Source organism: Eurosta solidaginis, chromosome 4 (genome assembly GCF_040869045.1).
Source record: "Eurosta solidaginis isolate ZX-2024a chromosome 4, ASM4086904v1, whole genome shotgun sequence".
Lineage (NCBI taxonomy): Eukaryota > Metazoa > Arthropoda > Insecta > Diptera > Tephritidae > Eurosta > Eurosta solidaginis.
The window spans coordinates 160110075-160129396 of NC_090322.1; the positions used below are offsets into that span (position 1 = coordinate 160110075).

Below are 19322 nucleotides of genomic sequence, written 5' to 3' on the forward strand. Positions count from 1 at the left end.
CACTGGTTTTTATTCTAAATGATGTATCGTAAGTGAGTGGTACACGTTCAATATACATTAACACAAAACTTTAATTAATTTTTATAAAGTTTTCGAACATTTTACTCAATGGGTGCCTGTGGTAAAACAAACTACAGTTTAAATGAAAATTGGAAAAAAAGAAACGTAACTTTCAAGTAATATTATTTTTAATTGGGGCACTCTTTTCTTTGCCACCACTGTCTACAAAAAACACAGTTATGTCTCTAAAATCATTTATATAAATATTTATATTTGTTTATTTGTATTAATAGTATACAATAATGTGGCAAGTACAATAATCATACCAACCAATTTGATATTAAAACATAATTTAATATATATTTATAAAAATGAAATGCAAATTTGAAATTGTTAAATACATAATATGTAGATGTTTAATAATGAATGTTCATAATTCACTTATGAATCTCTTAATGGTTGATAATAAAAATAATGGTGTATTACATCTATAAATAATTAAAAATATACATTTAACAAGTAAGTCTAAGTTCGGATGAAACCGAACATTACATACCCAGTTGTGTAATTGAAACGCTGTTGTTTTTTGCTTGATGTGGTTAATAGTGTTATAAGGCTACGCAATATTACATGCATAGCTAATATAAAAAGTAGTAGTTGCTTTCATGCGATTTCGCTCATTTTCAGAGCAAACAGTTGTAGCTTTGAAAAAAAATGTTTATGCCAAATTTCGTTCGGATTGGGAGATTTTTGTTCGACTTGAGGCATTAAAGGTATTTTGGAAAGAGTAACAAAAAAGGGGCGTGTTACGCCCATTTTCAAAATTTGTTTAAGTTTTGTTCTCAGCTGAACCATACCGGTACTGAGGTAGAATATCAGTCAAATGTAGTTAAATACCATAGAGTTATTGCAAACTTTGTTAAGGTAAGACCTTTAGGAAAAGTGGGCGTGGTCTTTAACCGATTTTGATAATCTTCACTCAGTCCATATAATTTGCAAAGGATAGTGTCTCTGCCAAATTTCAATGTAATATCTTCAACGAATTTTGATTTACGGCTTCTTAAACTTCTAAATTTTCTCCTTCTAAATGTGGTTGGTGCCACGCCCATATTTCAAATTTTTTTGGAATTTGTGTTTTGCGTCATAAAACCAATCCACCTTGTTATAATTTCATTAGCTTAGTGGTATTCGTTTTTGAACTATTTAATTTTTTCCATTTTTCTAAATCTTCGATATCGAAAAAGTGGGCGTGGTTATCGTCCGATTACGCTCATTTTCAATACCAACCTATGCCCGTATACCGAATTTGGTGAATATATCTCAATATTTGTTCAAGTTATCGTGTTAACGACGCACAGGCGAACGGCCATGGCTTAATCAAATTTTTTTCCTATACTGATGATTTTGATGGTTGTATACCTATACAACCAACCGTTATCCAGTCAAAGTTATAATACCCTGTGTACAAGTACAGCTGGGTATAAAAACTATTAATAACTATAGTTTTATTGTACTTTATTTCATGATTATCTCTGCGGGTGGTAATATACTATCGCCATATAAACTATACCATATGCTCGAATACCATATTGTACGATCAACCCATTCGCTGCCAGCTAATACATGCCCAATAAAAGGTGAATCGCGAGATCTGAAAAAAAACAAGAGTTTTAGTATGGTGTTATAGACATGCTTGTGTTTGGCTGAGCTGGCTGATCCATGAAGATCTCACATGAACTGAATGAGTCCATAGCATTACCAAAAGTTTACTTAACGACCAGACTGAAAAACCCTATCATAAACCAGGGCCTTTGTTATAAAATAACTCCGTTTCCCTGGCAAATACTAAATGCTTTCTGCGACCTATGCCACTTGATGCTTCTAGATCACAAGACGTGTTCGATTCTATTTTCCTTCAGCCTGCACTTCCTATATCTGACAACGCTTGCTTTAAAAGAATATGATGCCACAAGGAAGTGTACAGTCAGGATAATCTATATGGGTCTACAGCCCTCTCTTTTCAATGATAATAGTAACTTTTTTAATCTAAGGTTGTAAGATATGCACAGGATATCCGACACTTTGCCGCCCCGCTATTTGTCCCACGCTTATAACGCTTGATCAATCATGTGCAGTTCTCGCCTTCTTTTAATCTCGCCCAATCTGATTGTAACGTCTACGACACAAGCTTCGAGCGGTCCGGCCTGTTTAGCTAGCTTATTCAGGGACCCAATATAGATATATATTTCTCCATTTATCGATTCTTTACAAGGATTGCTTACACTTCTACACACCCTTTAGAGGTTGTGTTATGAAAAATACTAACCTTTATTGATGCTTGAATGTCAATGTAAAAATTTACGGCGCTTCAGTTTAAGCTATTGTCGTCCACTGTTTCTACTGCTTTTGTGACGTAGTAGCCGTGAATACACGTGTACGAGTATCGCTGATTTTTCCATTTTAACTATTGCGGCCACCTTCCTCCATTGTGGCCCTAAGATAACTATCGAGGGGCAGGTAGGAACCTAGGTACTTTTTCCGGAAAATATTTGATAACCCTATACTACTATGGCCGTATGGTCTGCCTTTAAGATACCCCGAGGCATTAAGTCCTATGCTATGTTCTTCGCCACCAGGCCTACAAGTGTAATGTGCAGAATGGCATACAGTTTAGCCGTCGGGGTTTCTTTCAGGCCCCAATTATGCTAATCATTGATATCCCTATAATTGTTTGAGGGATATTCTTAAGTAGCCGTCCACCAAACAACGTCTTCATAGTATAGGATAGGCTTTGTAATAGCTGTAAATACCCAATGATAGAAAGAGGGCGATAGATCCCGCGTACACCCTAGCATTATTTTACATGCGCAAAGTGCCGCCGAGGCCTTCCTTACTCGCTCCTCCACGTTGAACTTTCACGAGAACTCACTGTCTAGAATGGTTCCAAGATAGGTACATTTACATTTGGTACAATTATTATCCTATAGTGACACACTATCTAGCTTAAGTCTACACCAATTCGGGACCCTATACCTCCAAGTAAACAAGGTCATATTCGTCTTCCCAGCGTTGGCGCTCAATCCGAAATAAGATTAGGGTCTACTCTTACTGTTCCTCTTAATTTTATTCTTCTAGCCAGAATCGTTATCGTCATCGCAACCATAATCCTTAACGTTACCGTAATCCTAGTCGTGACCGAAAGAGTAACCATTACTATCACCTTAAATGTAACCATGATCCTATTAGCAGCATAAGTGTTACTTTAACCATTGGTTTGACAGAGGCCGTAAACAGAAATCTTTACCGCTGTAACGTAGCTTTACTATAGTACGATCCCACTGTTACTTAGCCTGCGCCTAAAGTTAAGTTATGGTACAGCAGTACGGCGGATAATGCTAAAATTTACGATATCGCATATTAACTTTGTTTCGGATCAAAATTTTGTGCCGGGCTCAATATAAAGTCTTCTTAGTGTAATCTGAATGAATTTTCTGTTGGCACAACAGTCCATGCAGTAACCAGTTTAGTTCTGGCTCCGTCCCATGACCGATGTGTTAGCCAAGAGGAGGCTGCCATTTTGGCGTTATAAATAATAAAAAAATGTAAGTCGCGATAACCTCCGAAGGAGATTTTAGGCCGAGCTTCTCTTCCAATTTGCGTCGTGCTCCTTTTTAATTGTTCATACAAATTGGCGGAAGGGGACCTACTTGTTTTATGCCGACTCCGAACGGCAGATGACTTTTCACTGAGAGCTTTTCATGGCAGGAATACAGACGGAGTGCTTGCCAAACACTGCCGAAGGGCGACCCCGCTTAGAAAAATTTTCTTCTAATTTAAAAACCTTATTTCTAAAAGTTTGATGTTGCTTTGCCCGGGGCGTGAACCCAGGATCGTCGGTGTGGTAGGCGGAGCACGCTACCATCACACCACGGTGGCCGCCATTTTTGGCGTTACCTCATTCATTTATCAAACTTACCTCAATATTTGTGACTGTGTTTGCTCCACAAATGTTATGGCCCAACTCCATGGAAAATCACGTTTCTTCTCACAACCCAAATATGCCGTTGTGCTATGCAAGAAAATCTCACGCACGATAGTAGTCTTATCATTCTTTTCTTTCTTCGATATCACAATTTTTCCATCGCGCAATTCGCATAAAAATGATTTGAAAGACTTTGTGCGATTATCTGCGAATTTTAACTCCTTGCCAGGTGTAACCGTCGCCAAATTTTTAACTGCGCGTTGTACTTCACGTAACATCTCTATAGGTTTTACAACCAAATAATTATTCTTGCGATCATCTTCAGGCCAATAAGACCAATTGAGTACAATATCGAATACTTTAATATCATGATGTAGTGGGCGCTCGAGACTATCGTTCATGATGACCTCGTACAACGAAACTTGATGCGTTGACATTTGCATTTTTGGTGCGAGTTCGCGGCAAATGTCGTAAACGGTGCGGGTTGGTGTGATGGTAACATTTATTTGAGTTTTTTCCTAGATAAAATAAATTGTAGTTAATATTCATTAAAACTAAACTATAAAGTTTACTTCTTTCGTATTGTCCGGTCTGGGGTTGAGTACCACCCACATTTTCAGATCTCCCGATTTCTTTACCGAGTCCGTTAGAGTTTCGGCGGCCGCGTAATATTTTTGTAAGCACAAGAGCATTTCCTGCTCTTTTTTCTGGAAATTGAAATTTGTATTTTTTACATAAGTATTATCAACTTCGCTAAGAAAAACTTACGATCTCTTCAGGCGACAAAGGAAACAGATTTTTATAGAGAGTAATCAAGTCAGCTAAAACGTCAGCCTCTTTTTGCGAATATACCATTTCTTCCTGCTGATGCTGTAATTAAAGATGAGATAAGGGGAAATAAATTAGTCATTTGGTCAAATCCAAGGCGAATTCAGTATCGGTTGGCGTTCTCCCATCAGCTTATTGCTTCTTGATTATTTGCACACAACGCCTTGTTAAAAAAATATATCAACTAATCGAAATCAATGCTAATTTTCTTTTAACTTGACTTTCTTCTGCACGGCGAATTGGATTGAATTCGCTTTGCTATCACCTTGTATAGGAGCGCCTTGGTCGAATCCAAACCTGCTGCGGTGATAACAAAGCGAATTCAATTCAATTCGCCGTACACCATAATGTCGAATCAGAAGAAAATGATCGTTAATTGCGTTCCGCTGACATCCTGCTGTATCAAATTTTGCAATCAGCTGATGGCATAGTACCGAATTCGCCTTGCCTCTACCACTCACATGATTTTGCAGCAATGTTGGTCCCCAAATCATTGTCAAATTTTTTGTGCTCATCTTATTATTCGCCTTCTGTGAACTTATAAATGCTAAGTGACCGACTATTTTTTTCAACGTTTCATGTTCAATCACACTCAAACGCACCAACAGCTCCTTATAGGCATGTATCTTCTCAGTAGATATTAAAACCAAAAAAAAAAATCATACTGAGAGAGTAATGACGCCTACGCAAGACTATCGATAAGTAAATTGAATTTTGCTATAGAAGTCAAAACTAATTATTACATTTTGAGTTTTGCATTTTCCTTGGAATAAAAGTTCTTTTTTTAGTCTTTTACTTCGGGGCTTTTACTTCTTGTTATACGATTCTTGAACAAAATAAATTTTTAGATCGCAATAGCGAATATAAATGGTTAATCGGATTAAGGAAATATCTGAAATGGTAGCCAATAGTATTCATTAGATCCATATCTTATTATCATTTTTACGAATCTTTTGACATATTCATATTTATGGCGTGAGTAAAATTACTATTAGACATATGATCGTATAACACAAGTATTTAATTAGGGAGACATGCTCGTAATGCCTTATACTATTCCTTTAATCACCATTAGGTACATACTACTGCGTAGAATACTTATGGGCGCGCTGGATGAGCGTGCAGCGGGGCATTCATTTGACTGAGTGGATAAACCCATCTGTCTTTTCACAACTAGTATGAAGTGTGAATGTTGGAGATTTCGAGTTCAATACTGAACTCCCGAGAACCTAACTGATGAAGATGTGAAACTCATAAACATGTTCGAGTAACCATAGCCGTTTGTAAATTTTGTAATTTTTTTCTAATATCAATAAGTTTTTTATTCATATAAAGTATGTAAATAAAAATTCTCGAGAGAAATAAAAATAATAAAAAAATAACTGTTATTCTAAGAGCTAAATGAAAATCTAGAAAAATAACGCATTTCAACCAATTCGAAATTTTTCTGGCAACAGAGTAACCGTCCGAAAAAGCTCCTCATATACAGATAATTTTCGTTCAACATTCTTATAGTCCAGCACGTCCGTCCTTTTTTATTTATACTTAAGTATTGATACACAATTCAAATCAAGTTCCAACAAATCTGGCAAAGTTACAAACAACTTTGGTATCCTAGGAAAAATTTATCCCTGTATAAATCTTAAAAGTTCTATAGGTTTTTTTTTTACCGCAGGAGTAAAAATGTCAAAAGAATCTTTAGAAACATATTGTATCAACATGTAGCACCTTCCCTGTAAGAAATCAATAACTATTGATACAAATTTCTGGTTCAGAACTGGACGTAAAGTACCAAAAAAGTACTAGTTCGATAGTTACTAGTTTTTCTTTAGTTAAAAGAATGCTAGTGTCGGTTTTTTATTACATACTTAACATATATTTGATAAATATGCTATTTTCCATAAACGCAGCTTTATGGAGCTTCGACTACGAGTATGCTTTTTTCCCCTACACCTTGATGCCTGTTGCTTACGAGAACTCCTTACCATATAGACTAGCAAATTGGCAGGAAAGGAGTGCCAACAAAGAAATTTTGTCGGCCTAAATTATACATAGTATATTTAGACAATCACAAGGAAATGATAATTGAGTCAACTCGTATTATACTTGCGTAAGTCATTCAAAGAGCAATTTATACTTATTGCATGTATATACACACTTATGAAATGGTTTATGAAATATTTGGTATCGCGTAGCCGGTGTTAGACCGATCCAGGAATATTCTTTTAAAGAGCGTCAGAATCAGAACTATCTTGAAAAGGGAGTTGCTGTTTCCAATGCAGATCTATCGAATAGGGGTCTACTTCGGAATCAACAAAACAGTGCGAATATAAGAGTCATCTAAACTGTACATTTTTATACTAGTTTGGAACTGTCGAAATGTATCACTAAAGTGGGAATTTTTATCTAGTTCTGAAATGCAGAAAAAGCAATACAGCGGGGACAATTTCCGTTGCATAGGACATCATCATGTTAGATTCGTCAGTTGAAAGCATGTAAAAGATATAGAGGGTGAATTTGAAGGGGTTCCGAATACACTAGAAGTGTAACAGTTTCGAACTAGTTTTTCTCTACAGGGTACCTACTGCCTTCGGGAAAAATGCGACAAGTGGTGAAAGGAGAAATGATGAAGTTGCCAAGTGTAAGTATGAAAGCTAACTTATTTTATAAGGAGCAACGTTCCTTAGGAGCCAAAGCTTTAACACTTCAGGAGGCCGCACACATGGCCGAAGGACACATTGTGACCACTTTAACCTTGAAATGCAAATTAAAAGCGACTATAAGTTTGTTCAGAAAAATTTAATTGTGCGATGTTACCTTGTGATAAAATGACATGGTTACTTTGTTGCAAAATTACTGATTTACAATGGAATTATTATTTTCCGAACGATATACGGAGCTCATAAAAAAATAATCATAAAAACGATTTTTATAAAAAAAAACGCTTTTCTGTTACCATCCCTGATCCGAACTATATACATATATTATTAATTTGCGTAGAGAAATGATTATAAAACGTAAATGTGAAAATGTACCCTACTTCGCACACAAAGGAAATATAACTGATTTCTTTTTTTCCTAATCTTAATATATAATTTTTTATTTTTTTTATTTATTTTAATATATAATTGGCGAGCGTAACACGCTCAACATATATCGAGGTATAACCGCCAACAAGGCTTAAGTGACATACACAAAATTTTATCGTAAACGATTTTATATTCTTTAAAAAAAATATATATATAAATTGTCGACTAAACCGCAATAGTTTTAGCCATTACTTCACACTGGTTTTTATTCTAAATGATGTATCGTAAGTGAGTGGTACACGTTCAATATACATTAACACAAAACTTTAATTAATTTTTATAAAGTTTTCGAACATTTTACTCAATGGGTGCCTGTGGTAAAACAAACTACAGTTTAAATGAAAATTGGAAAAAAAGAAACGTAACTTTCAAGTAATATTATTTTTAATTGGGGCACTCTTTTCTTTGCCACCACTGTCTACAAAAAACACAGTTATGTCTCTAAAATCATTTATATAAATATTTATATTTGTTTATTTGTATTAATAGTATACAATAATGTGGCAAGTACAATAATCATACCAACCAATTTGATATTAAAACATAATTTAATATATATTTATAAAAATGAAATGCAAATTTGAAATTGTTAAATACATAATATGTAGATGTTTAATAATGAATGTTCATAATTCACTTATGAATCTCTTAATGGTTGATAATAAAAATAATGGTGTATTACATCTATAAATAATTAAAAATATACATTTAACAAGTAAGTCTAAGTTCGGATGAAACCGAACATTACATACCCAGTTGTGTAATTGAAACGCTGTTGTTTTTTGCTTGATGTGGTTAATAGTGTTATAAGGCTACGCAATATTACATGCATAGCTAATATAAAAAGTAGTAGTTGCTTTCATGCGATTTCGCTCATTTTCAGAGCAAACAGTTGTAGCTTTGAAAAAAAATGTTTATGCCAAATTTCGTTCGGATTGGGAGATTTTTGTTCGACTTGAGGCATTAAAGGTATTTTGGAAAGAGTAACAAAAAAGGGGCGTGTTACGCCCATTTTCAAAATTTGTTTAAGTTTTGTTCTCAGCTGAACCATACCGGTACTGAGGTAGAATATCAGTCAAATGTAGTTAAATACCATAGAGTTATTGCAAACTTTGTTAAGGTAAGACCTTTAGGAAAAGTGGGCGTGGTCTTTAACCGATTTTGATAATCTTCACTCAGTCCATATAATTTGCAAAGGATAGTGTCTCTGCCAAATTTCAATGTAATATCTTCAACGAATTTTGATTTACGGCTTCTTAAACTTCTAAATTTTCTCCTTCTAAATGTGGTTGGTGCCACGCCCATATTTCAAATTTTTTTGGAATTTGTGTTTTGCGTCATAAAACCAATCCACCTTGTTATAATTTCATTAGCTTAGTGGTATTCGTTTTTGAACTATTTAATTTTTTCCATTTTTCTAAATCTTCGATATCGAAAAAGTGGGCGTGGTTATCGTCCGATTACGCTCATTTTCAATACCAACCTATGCCCGTATACCGAATTTGGTGAATATATCTCAATATTTGTTCAAGTTATCGTGTTAACGACGCACAGGCGAACGGCCATGGCTTAATCAAATTTTTTTCCTATACTGATGATTTTGATGGTTGTATACCTATACAACCAACCGTTATCCAGTCAAAGTTATAATACCCTGTGTACAAGTACAGCTGGGTATAAAAACTATTAATAACTATAGTTTTATTGTACTTTATTTCATGATTATCTCTGCGGGTGGTAATATACTATCGCCATATAAACTATACCATATGCTCGAATACCATATTGTACGATCAACCCATTCGCTGCCAGCTAATACATGCCCAATAAAAGGTGAATCGCGAGATCTGAAAAAAAACAAGAGTTTTAGTATGGTGTTATAGACATGCTTGTGTTTGGCTGAGCTGGCTGATCCATGAAGATCTCACATGAACTGAATGAGTCCATAGCATTACCAAAAGTTTACTTAACGACCAGACTGAAAAACCCTATCATAAACCAGGGCCTTTGTTATAAAATAACTCCGTTTCCCTGGCAAATACTAAATGCTTTCTGCGACCTATGCCACTTGATGCTTCTAGATCACAAGACGTGTTCGATTCTATTTTCCTTCAGCCTGCACTTCCTATATCTGACAACGCTTGCTTTAAAAGAATATGATGCCACAAGGAAGTGTACAGTCAGGATAATCTATATGGGTCTACAGCCCTCTCTTTTCAATGATAATAGTAACTTTTTTAATCTAAGGTTGTAAGATATGCACAGGATATCCGACACTTTGCCGCCCCGCTATTTGTCCCACGCTTATAACGCTTGATCAATCATGTGCAGTTCTCGCCTTCTTTTAATCTCGCCCAATCTGATTGTAACGTCTACGACACAAGCTTCGAGCGGTCCGGCCTGTTTAGCTAGCTTATTCAGGGACCCAATATAGATATATATTTCTCCATTTATCGATTCTTTACAAGGATTGCTTACACTTCTACACACCCTTTAGAGGTTGTGTTATGAAAAATACTAACCTTTATTGATGCTTGAATGTCAATGTAAAAATTTACGGCGCTTCAGTTTAAGCTATTGTCGTCCACTGTTTCTACTGCTTTTGTGACGTAGTAGCCGTGAATACACGTGTACGAGTATCGCTGATTTTTCCATTTTAACTATTGCGGCCACCTTCCTCCATTGTGGCCCTAAGATAACTATCGAGGGGCAGGTAGGAACCTAGGTACTTTTTCCGGAAAATATTTGATAACCCTATACTACTATGGCCGTATGGTCTGCCTTTAAGATACCCCGAGGCATTAAGTCCTATGCTATGTTCTTCGCCACCAGGCCTACAAGTGTAATGTGCAGAATGGCATACAGTTTAGCCGTCGGGGTTTCTTTCAGGCCCCAATTATGCTAATCATTGATATCCCTATAATTGTTTGAGGGATATTCTTAAGTAGCCGTCCACCAAACAACGTCTTCATAGTATAGGATAGGCTTTGTAATAGCTGTAAATACCCAATGATAGAAAGAGGGCGATAGATCCCGCGTACACCCTAGCATTATTTTACATGCGCAAAGTGCCGCCGAGGCCTTCCTTACTCGCTCCTCCACGTTGAACTTTCACGAGAACTCACTGTCTAGAATGGTTCCAAGATAGGTACATTTACATTTGGTACAATTATTATCCTATAGTGACACACTATCTAGCTTAAGTCTACACCAATTCGGGACCCTATACCTCCAAGTAAACAAGGTCATATTCGTCTTCCCAGCGTTGGCGCTCAATCCGAAATAAGATTAGGGTCTACTCTTACTGTTCCTCTTAATTTTATTCTTCTAGCCAGAATCGTTATCGTCATCGCAACCATAATCCTTAACGTTACCGTAATCCTAGTCGTGACCGAAAGAGTAACCATTACTATCACCTTAAATGTAACCATGATCCTATTAGCAGCATAAGTGTTACTTTAACCATTGGTTTGACAGAGGCCGTAAACAGAAATCTTTACCGCTGTAACGTAGCTTTACTATAGTACGATCCCACTGTTACTTAGCCTGCGCCTAAAGTTAAGTTATGGTACAGCAGTACGGCGGATAATGCTAAAATTTACGATATCGCATATTAACTTTGTTTCGGATCAAAATTTTGTGCCGGGCTCAATATAAAGTCTTCTTAGTGTAATCTGAATGAATTTTCTGTTGGCACAACAGTCCATGCAGTAACCAGTTTAGTTCTGGCTCCGTCCCATGACCGATGTGTTAGCCAAGAGGAGGCTGCCATTTTGGCGTTATAAATAATAAAAAAATGTAAGTCGCGATAACCTCCGAAGGAGATTTTAGGCCGAGCTTCTCTTCCAATTTGCGTCGTGCTCCTTTTTAATTGTTCATACAAATTGGCGGAAGGGGACCTACTTGTTTTATGCCGACTCCGAACGGCAGATGACTTTTCACTGAGAGCTTTTCATGGCAGGAATACAGACGGAGTGCTTGCCAAACACTGCCGAAGGGCGACCCCGCTTAGAAAAATTTTCTTCTAATTTAAAAACCTTATTTCTAAAAGTTTGATGTTGCTTTGCCCGGGGCGTGAACCCAGGATCGTCGGTGTGGTAGGCGGAGCACGCTACCATCACACCACGGTGGCCGCCATTTTTGGCGTTACCTCATTCATTTATCAAACTTACCTCAATATTTGTGACTGTGTTTGCTCCACAAATGTTATGGCCCAACTCCATGGAAAATCACGTTTCTTCTCACAACCCAAATATGCCGTTGTGCTATGCAAGAAAATCTCACGCACGATAGTAGTCTTATCATTCTTTTCTTTCTTCGATATCACAATTTTTCCATCGCGCAATTCGCATAAAAATGATTTGAAAGACTTTGTGCGATTATCTGCGAATTTTAACTCCTTGCCAGGTGTAACCGTCGCCAAATTTTTAACTGCGCGTTGTACTTCACGTAACATCTCTATAGGTTTTACAACCAAATAATTATTCTTGCGATCATCTTCAGGCCAATAAGACCAATTGAGTACAATATCGAATACTTTAATATCATGATGTAGTGGGCGCTCGAGACTATCGTTCATGATGACCTCGTACAACGAAACTTGATGCGTTGACATTTGCATTTTTGGTGCGAGTTCGCGGCAAATGTCGTAAACGGTGCGGGTTGGTGTGATGGTAACATTTATTTGAGTTTTTTCCTAGATAAAATAAATTGTAGTTAATATTCATTAAAACTAAACTATAAAGTTTACTTCTTTCGTATTGTCCGGTCTGGGGTTGAGTACCACCCACATTTTCAGATCTCCCGATTTCTTTACCGAGTCCGTTAGAGTTTCGGCGGCCGCGTAATATTTTTGTAAGCACAAGAGCATTTCCTGCTCTTTTTTCTGGAAATTGAAATTTGTATTTTTTACATAAGTATTATCAACTTCGCTAAGAAAAACTTACGATCTCTTCAGGCGACAAAGGAAACAGATTTTTATAGAGAGTAATCAAGTCAGCTAAAACGTCAGCCTCTTTTTGCGAATATACCATTTCTTCCTGCTGATGCTGTAATTAAAGATGAGATAAGGGGAAATAAATTAGTCATTTGGTCAAATCCAAGGCGAATTCAGTATCGGTTGGCGTTCTCCCATCAGCTTATTGCTTCTTGATTATTTGCACACAACGCCTTGTTAAAAAAATATATCAACTAATCGAAATCAATGCTAATTTTCTTTTAACTTGACTTTCTTCTGCACGGCGAATTGGATTGAATTCGCTTTGCTATCACCTTGTATAGGAGCGCCTTGGTCGAATCCAAACCTGCTGCGGTGATAACAAAGCGAATTCAATTCAATTCGCCGTACACCATAATGTCGAATCAGAAGAAAATGATCGTTAATTGCGTTCCGCTGACATCCTGCTGTATCAAATTTTGCAATCAGCTGATGGCATAGTACCGAATTCGCCTTGCCTCTACCACTCACATGATTTTGCAGCAATGTTGGTCCCCAAATCATTGTCAAATTTTTTGTGCTCATCTTATTATTCGCCTTCTGTGAACTTATAAATGCTAAGTGACCGACTATTTTTTTCAACGTTTCATGTTCAATCACACTCAAACGCACCAACAGCTCCTTATAGGCATGTATCTTCTCAGTAGATTTTGTCAACTCTGTTACGCACATAAAACTTTCTGATAGTTTACCCATTAAACGTTCGGGCAAATCACGCATGAAACGTTTCAAAGCATTCGCCACATCGTGTTCGTTATATTCGTTACGTGTAATCTCTACATTAAATGCATCAGCGCGAAAAGCCGCCAAAAGTTTAAGAATAGAATTTTCTGAACCCGATTTACGATAAATACCCTCTGACATGGAACCATGTATATAAACGAAGTTTATGCATTTATCGACAATAACGGGCACATTGAATTTAGTCAGCTGTTGATCGATAAGCGAAAACCCGTTGTTGTGTGCCACCTCACGTATAATATGACGCCAAATTTTTGTCTCACGTGATGAACACATTATGATATAGACCGTGAAAGGTGGACAATCGATCATAAGCGTGGGACCCGATTCGACGTGTAAATTACGTATCGTTTCATCGCTGTCTTTGAGTACTAAAATTCAGAAGTAAAATAGTAAAAACAACAACTTTCTCAGTTGTTTTAGTAGTTCCAAATACCTATGCAGCGCGCTTTCCGCAAGTCCATTTTCTCCACATTACCAGCAGCCTCACTCACAAAGATCAAACGTCTTTGATTCTTCTTCAGCACTAGCCATGTTCCACTCCATTCAGATGTTATTGAATTTTTTAGATAACACCAACCGGCGCGATAATAGTGGCAAGCATATTTTGGTGGTATTGTATTGGTCAAACTCTCTAAGATCTTTTGCATCCAAACACCCCTGGAAAATATTGAAAAATACTGATTTCAGGTAGTACTGAGAGAATTGAAAGATAGTGCATGATGCATGGGAGCAGAGGAAGAGAGCGGCCCCCACGAAAGGCCAAATACAAAGACCAGTTAAGTGCCTATTAAGTAAGTAAGTAAGTAAATAATGTATATCTGGACTCAATGTCAATAGTATAAGGAGTCACCTGGATACAATCAGATAGCGCCTTGAACTCTTTAATACAATATGCTTGGTTTTCCCCAGATCAAATTTGACCACAATCTTGGCAATAAAACGGTGTGTCACACCACGTCAAATACGTTTGTCTTCTCTTTTAACTACGAAGTGATACTTAAATTAAACAAAAAGTGAAAACGGCAATTGCCCAGTTATATGTAAAATTTGACATCAAAACTTTATTTGACAATAAGTTGGCAATTTATTTTACCTTTGCTAACTGGTCTCTAATCAATTTATAACTCCACAATATGTGAAATAACGGAAAATAATAAAAGAGGTTGAAAAATAAATGAGCGCAAAATTTGAGGTTAGGTTTTGAGCACCAACTGCTTCATAGGCTTCTAGTCAATTATATGACATAATGACAAAGACGCATGATGTCAGTCCACATTTGACAAAATGAAATCCACTCATGGGTAATAAATCGTTATCGTACTTATCGTTACTTATCGTTTTCATACTTATGTTTGGTATTGGTCATTGTCGTACAACGTCAAATGCGTTTGTCGTCCATTTTGACTACAAAGTGATACTTAAATTGAACAATTAAGAATTCTTTTGAAAACAATGCCTCAGAATGTGGAACACCAAAAATAATAAAACTAGTTATGAAATAAACAAACATCATGTATGTGTTAGGTTTTGTCCACGCACTACTTTAGCGACTTCTAGTAAGTTAAGTGTTATAATAGAAACGCATTTGACACCAAATGATACCAAATGACCACAGAGTCCATTTGAATCAATTTTTAATGCAAGTAATTTAGATCGACTGAAAACCAAGCAAACCACTCTGAACCGCCACCATTTCTTTTTTAAAAATTATTTCAACGTTTCTCCTGGAAGTATCATAAAACTCGTAGAAGTTGATGCAACATGTTGCAGAAGATTTACTTGGTACTATTTTTCCTCGATAAAAAAGCAGCGCGTTTTAAAAAACTCATCACTTTTCACAAAAGATATTGCTCCTGACGCACCTTCATTTGGAGAGAACTCTGGAATCAAAGGGCACTCAAAGAGACTGGGTCTGTAATTGGTTAAGGATCGGTCTGCAGAAGGGAAGATGTCCAACCATGGCATTGTTCTACACTTTTAAAATCCTTTGTTAGTTCGGTGCCAATGTTTAAAGCGAAAGGACTTCGCTAGTGGTAAGGTCTCAGATCTTGTTGACCTAATGCAACATACCCTTTTTGGCTAAAAAGAGGTCTGAGTAGAAATTTCCACACATTTTTATGAATAAGTTTTCTTTTCCATGTGAATTGAAGAGGGTCCACTGAATTGTTAAAGACCCTCGCCAACAGAAATCTGAGTCTTCTTGTCCCCGGCTTCGATCTATTTTTTTTTTTACCTTTCGAACCTTCGCCTTTGTTTAGCCCCTTAACCCGATACGGGTAGAGTTGGGCCGTATACGTTATAGTCGAGACACATTGTTTAGTTTGAGAAGGAAAGTCATTGCTTTCCTTTGCAAACATGTCTCTCCTGCCCAAAGATGGTCGTTTGAGCTCTCTTGCTCATCTATATTAACTTCAGAAACTTTCCCGAGCATCCCATCGTAAAATTTACTGTCCTCGATCCTTCTGTGCCCGAGGTCCCAGCAAATGGGAGATGTCCGGTGGACTCCAGCGGGACTGGAACGACCCATAGATAGAGAGTGTTTGCCTTTAAAACCTCAAGAGATAAACTTCGTTGGTGGTAATGTTTTTAATGTCGAGCACGATACGAAACTCGAGGATTAAAGAAACTATAGTAGAATTGAAACTATGGGACGGTCTATAGTTTATTGTACATACAATATGCATATGACATGACCATCTCTATTCTGGGAGTAGTTTGGGAACTTACGAAACGTTTCACTTTCTACACACAACTAAGCAACCTTATTCACTCAACTCACCTCTCCGATTCCTTGCTTACACCATACAAATGTGATGCACGCTGATGCTTACAATTGCCAGAAGAAGTACTCGTCATAACCAAATTCGGATTCGTCATTGCCTGCACCGCAACACTGGATTGATTCTTAGGTACAACAGAAGTCAATTCAAAGCAATAAAAATGTGTTGAACTATCTGTTACACGACTGTTACTGACACATTGAATGGTTGTAATATATTCGAGTGGAATGTTTTCCTTCGGAGTCTTCATCTCATGATCGAGGAATGTTTGAAATTGACGATCACGTAAAACAGCTTTCCTATTTTGCATCTCCTTCAAAATATCTTCAACAACGCCGGAGGGAAAACGTACTAATGGTCCCTCGTAACGGACCAACAGTGGTGATAGGGTGGGACGTGGCACCATTTGTAGAGTAACTTTCACATCAGATTTGGATGCCACTTTAAAACTGCTCTTGCGTGTAATCGCACCAACGCGCTGCTTAACGGTCGTCGAAAACACGTTGACGGTGTTCAAGAAACGCGAAGCGCGTGATTTTTGCTCACTAGATGTTAGTGCTGGACGACCATCTGAGCCAATAGCTTCAAGATAGGATGGTGGGCCATCACCTTCAATGTTAAGTTTATTGAAAGAATTACCGCGCTGCTGCTGCTTTTCTTTATTTTCTTTGTTGTCTGACACAAACCATTTAGTACGATTATCAGAAGCGCGCGCCAAGTCGATGTTGCCATCACTTGCTGGTTGTTCATCGACGCGACTCAAATAGGGACGCACGCGACCTTCCTCTTCATCCAATATATTTTCCATGCTCTCTGATAGTAATTGTGCATTTTGATGTACGATTCTTAATTGACTACTCCTGTCAGCAACATTGTTGGTGGGTTTTTCATTAGGTGTGGGTAAAACGACAGTTGCTGGTATGGGCTCTTGCGCTACCAAAGCTGTGGTTGTGCAAGTGATGGCAGTCTGATTATCTTCCTCTGACGTGCACATACTCACATCATCATCAGACTTGATTTGATCGCCTGAAACTGTGCCATAGATATCCTCTTCTAGTAAATGCTCTAGCAACAAAAGCTGATTACTTTTATCTGAATTGCATAGGGTCGCTGCTTTGCGGTACAAAAGCGGATCAAACTCTTTAATAACTTCTACAGTTGGTTTTACGCAACCACCCACAGCACCTTCTGTGCAAGGCTCGGTAGTTTTTATTTGTCTCAAACTATTTGCTTGATGATCTTGTATAGGAATTGGTGTTTGGCTTGAAGCCATTTCGAAAACTCTACCGTAGGTGGCTTCGTCATTAGCATATACCGGCTCTGGTGTGGAGCACAAACTCTCCTCCACACTATCTGCAAAATACTCCCATGATTCACTACGCTCTGGTTTTGGTGTACGATTCTCCGCGGACAGTATCTGCTTACGTATCAACATAGACTCTTCACGTTCTGTTGCTGCTACTTCCATATTTAGCTGCTGCAACTCCACCGAATCTACATTGGGGCGTAGAGAAGCACCTCCAATAGGGGATGGTGTTTCTATAACTCGACGCAATTGAATTTCTTCATAGTTTTTACGTCGTTTTAGCCGCTGTGGTGGTTGTATTGGCTTAAGCTTGCCATAAAGACCATCACCGATCGCATCAACAACTTCTTTTGGTAGCACAGGTGGTGGAAACGTTGGCATAGGCAGAGAGGGTAAATCTATCGAATCACGCGATGTCGTATCTGAGCCGAAAGTTGCGCGGCCCGTTTCTTCAGCTACATTTTGCAAGCTCGAGTTACTACGTTGTTTCTTTAGCGCAACATTTGCAGCCTCATCGGCGATATGTTTTGGCACCATTAACGATTTACTTGTGGGCGCGTTACGTGGGAAAGTTGCTTGTGGCGCTGATTTGACAGCGTCCTCGTACGATGGTGGCGCAGGTAAATCTAAATCGCTGTGCGCTAATTTTAAGCTACGCGGCAAATCATAAGAACAGTCGGTAGCGCTAGCGGATAAATCATCGACGGCGCCCGATTTACGGTTGAGCGGGCTGGTGAACGAGATCGAACCAAAGACTTGATCGTTGGGTGGCAGTGTTTGTGGGCGATCGATGTGAAATTGTGCAGTAGTTACATCTTTTTCCTTTTGTTTATCCTTGTCTTTCTTGGTGAGTGTGAAATTTGTATTAAAATTCTTACCGACACTGCGTAAACGTTGTGCAGTTTCACTGCTAATGTTACTAAGATTCTTATCAAATTTGTTTTTGACGCCCTTGGCTTTGAGCGCCACGCGCTCTCCGATTGATTCGGTGAGAAGTTTGGATGTACTACCGATGGATTTTAAGAGCTCGCTGGAAGTAAGTGAACAAAAATAAAGTTAATTTCTATAAATAAGCCGAAAGAATCAAATATTTATTTGCATGTGTATTGGTGTGCCCGTGGCCGCCCTTATCACCTAAATACTTCCGCCGCAACAACTACCACTTTTTTATTATTTTTAATTAAAGTATTAGTACCAAAATAATTAATTATTAAATAAAAATCCAATACTGTGCTCTGTTATGTTTTTCCTGCAACGTGCCGAAACGATCTGAAGTTTGAGGACTTCCGACCGTTCCTTAAGTATCAAGTTCACATTGTTGTGATCATAAGAGTGCTTGATTATATATGTATGTATATATGTGTGCATTTATTTTAGTTTGAGTTAAAAGCAGGCAAGATACACCCTCATACTGAAATATAATATATGTGCAGATACTTACTAGGGTGTGCCATTGTATGGGATACTTTTTTGGATACCTATCTAAAGGCTGAGAAAGAATGACCAACCTAGGGTAATTAAGTATTACTTGAAAAAAAACTATGGCAACTCTAAGAGCAAATGGTACTCCCAATTATCAACTTCAAATCATAGCCAA

General features: G+C 37.6%; 2 protein-coding genes across 13 annotated transcripts in view; both read right to left on the bottom strand.

Annotated features, from left to right (window-relative positions):
• Nucleotides 1-246: 246 nt before the first annotated feature.
• LOC137250550 (arf-GAP with Rho-GAP domain, ANK repeat and PH domain-containing protein 2-like) lies at nt 247-5441 on the bottom strand. The gene is made up of 5 exons (XM_067783550.1): nt 5272-5441; nt 4751-4852; nt 4555-4689; nt 3977-4500; nt 247-1651 (listed from the first exon to the last, which is right to left on the bottom strand). The coding sequence occupies exons 1-5, from the start codon at nt 5323-5325 to the stop codon at nt 1516-1518; spliced, it is 951 nt and encodes a 316-aa protein (XP_067639651.1). The 5' UTR covers nt 5326-5441; the 3' UTR covers nt 247-1515.
• Nucleotides 5442-8341: 2900 nt separating this feature from the next.
• The window catches only part of LOC137250551 (uncharacterized), a 119332-nt gene continuing 108351 nt past the window's right edge, over nt 8342-19322 (bottom strand). For all 12 annotated transcript variants that reach the window (XM_067783552.1, XM_067783551.1, XM_067783559.1 and 9 more), the window contains 7 exons: nt 16419-18755; nt 14073-14296; nt 13367-14007; nt 12846-12947; nt 12650-12784; nt 12072-12595; nt 8342-9746 (listed from right to left, as the gene is read on the bottom strand). In XM_067783552.1, the coding sequence (XP_067639653.1) occupies nt 9611-9746; nt 12072-12595; nt 12650-12784; nt 12846-12947; nt 13367-14007; nt 14073-14296; nt 16419-18755 (4099 nt within the window). In that variant the 3' untranslated portion in view covers nt 8342-9610. The remainder of the gene's footprint in view (nt 9747-12071; nt 12596-12649; nt 12785-12845; nt 12948-13366; nt 14008-14072; nt 14297-16418; nt 18756-19322) is intronic.

What these genes read in the sequence shown, in the direction of transcription:
- LOC137250550 (XM_067783550.1), bottom strand. Translation starts at nt 5,325, where the DNA reads ATGAGCACAAAAAATTTGACAATGATTTGGGGACCAACATTGCTGCAA. An exon ending in CTTTGTCGCCTGAAGAGATC is followed by an intron (nt 4,690 to 4,750) that starts GTAAGTTTTTCT and finishes TTCAATTTCCAG; the next exon opens with AAAAAAGAGCAGGAAATGCT. An exon ending in ACACAGTCACAAATATTGAG is followed by an intron (nt 1,652 to 3,976) that starts GTAAGTTTGATA and finishes GTTTTTTTTCAG; the next exon opens with ATCTCGCGATTCACCTTTTA.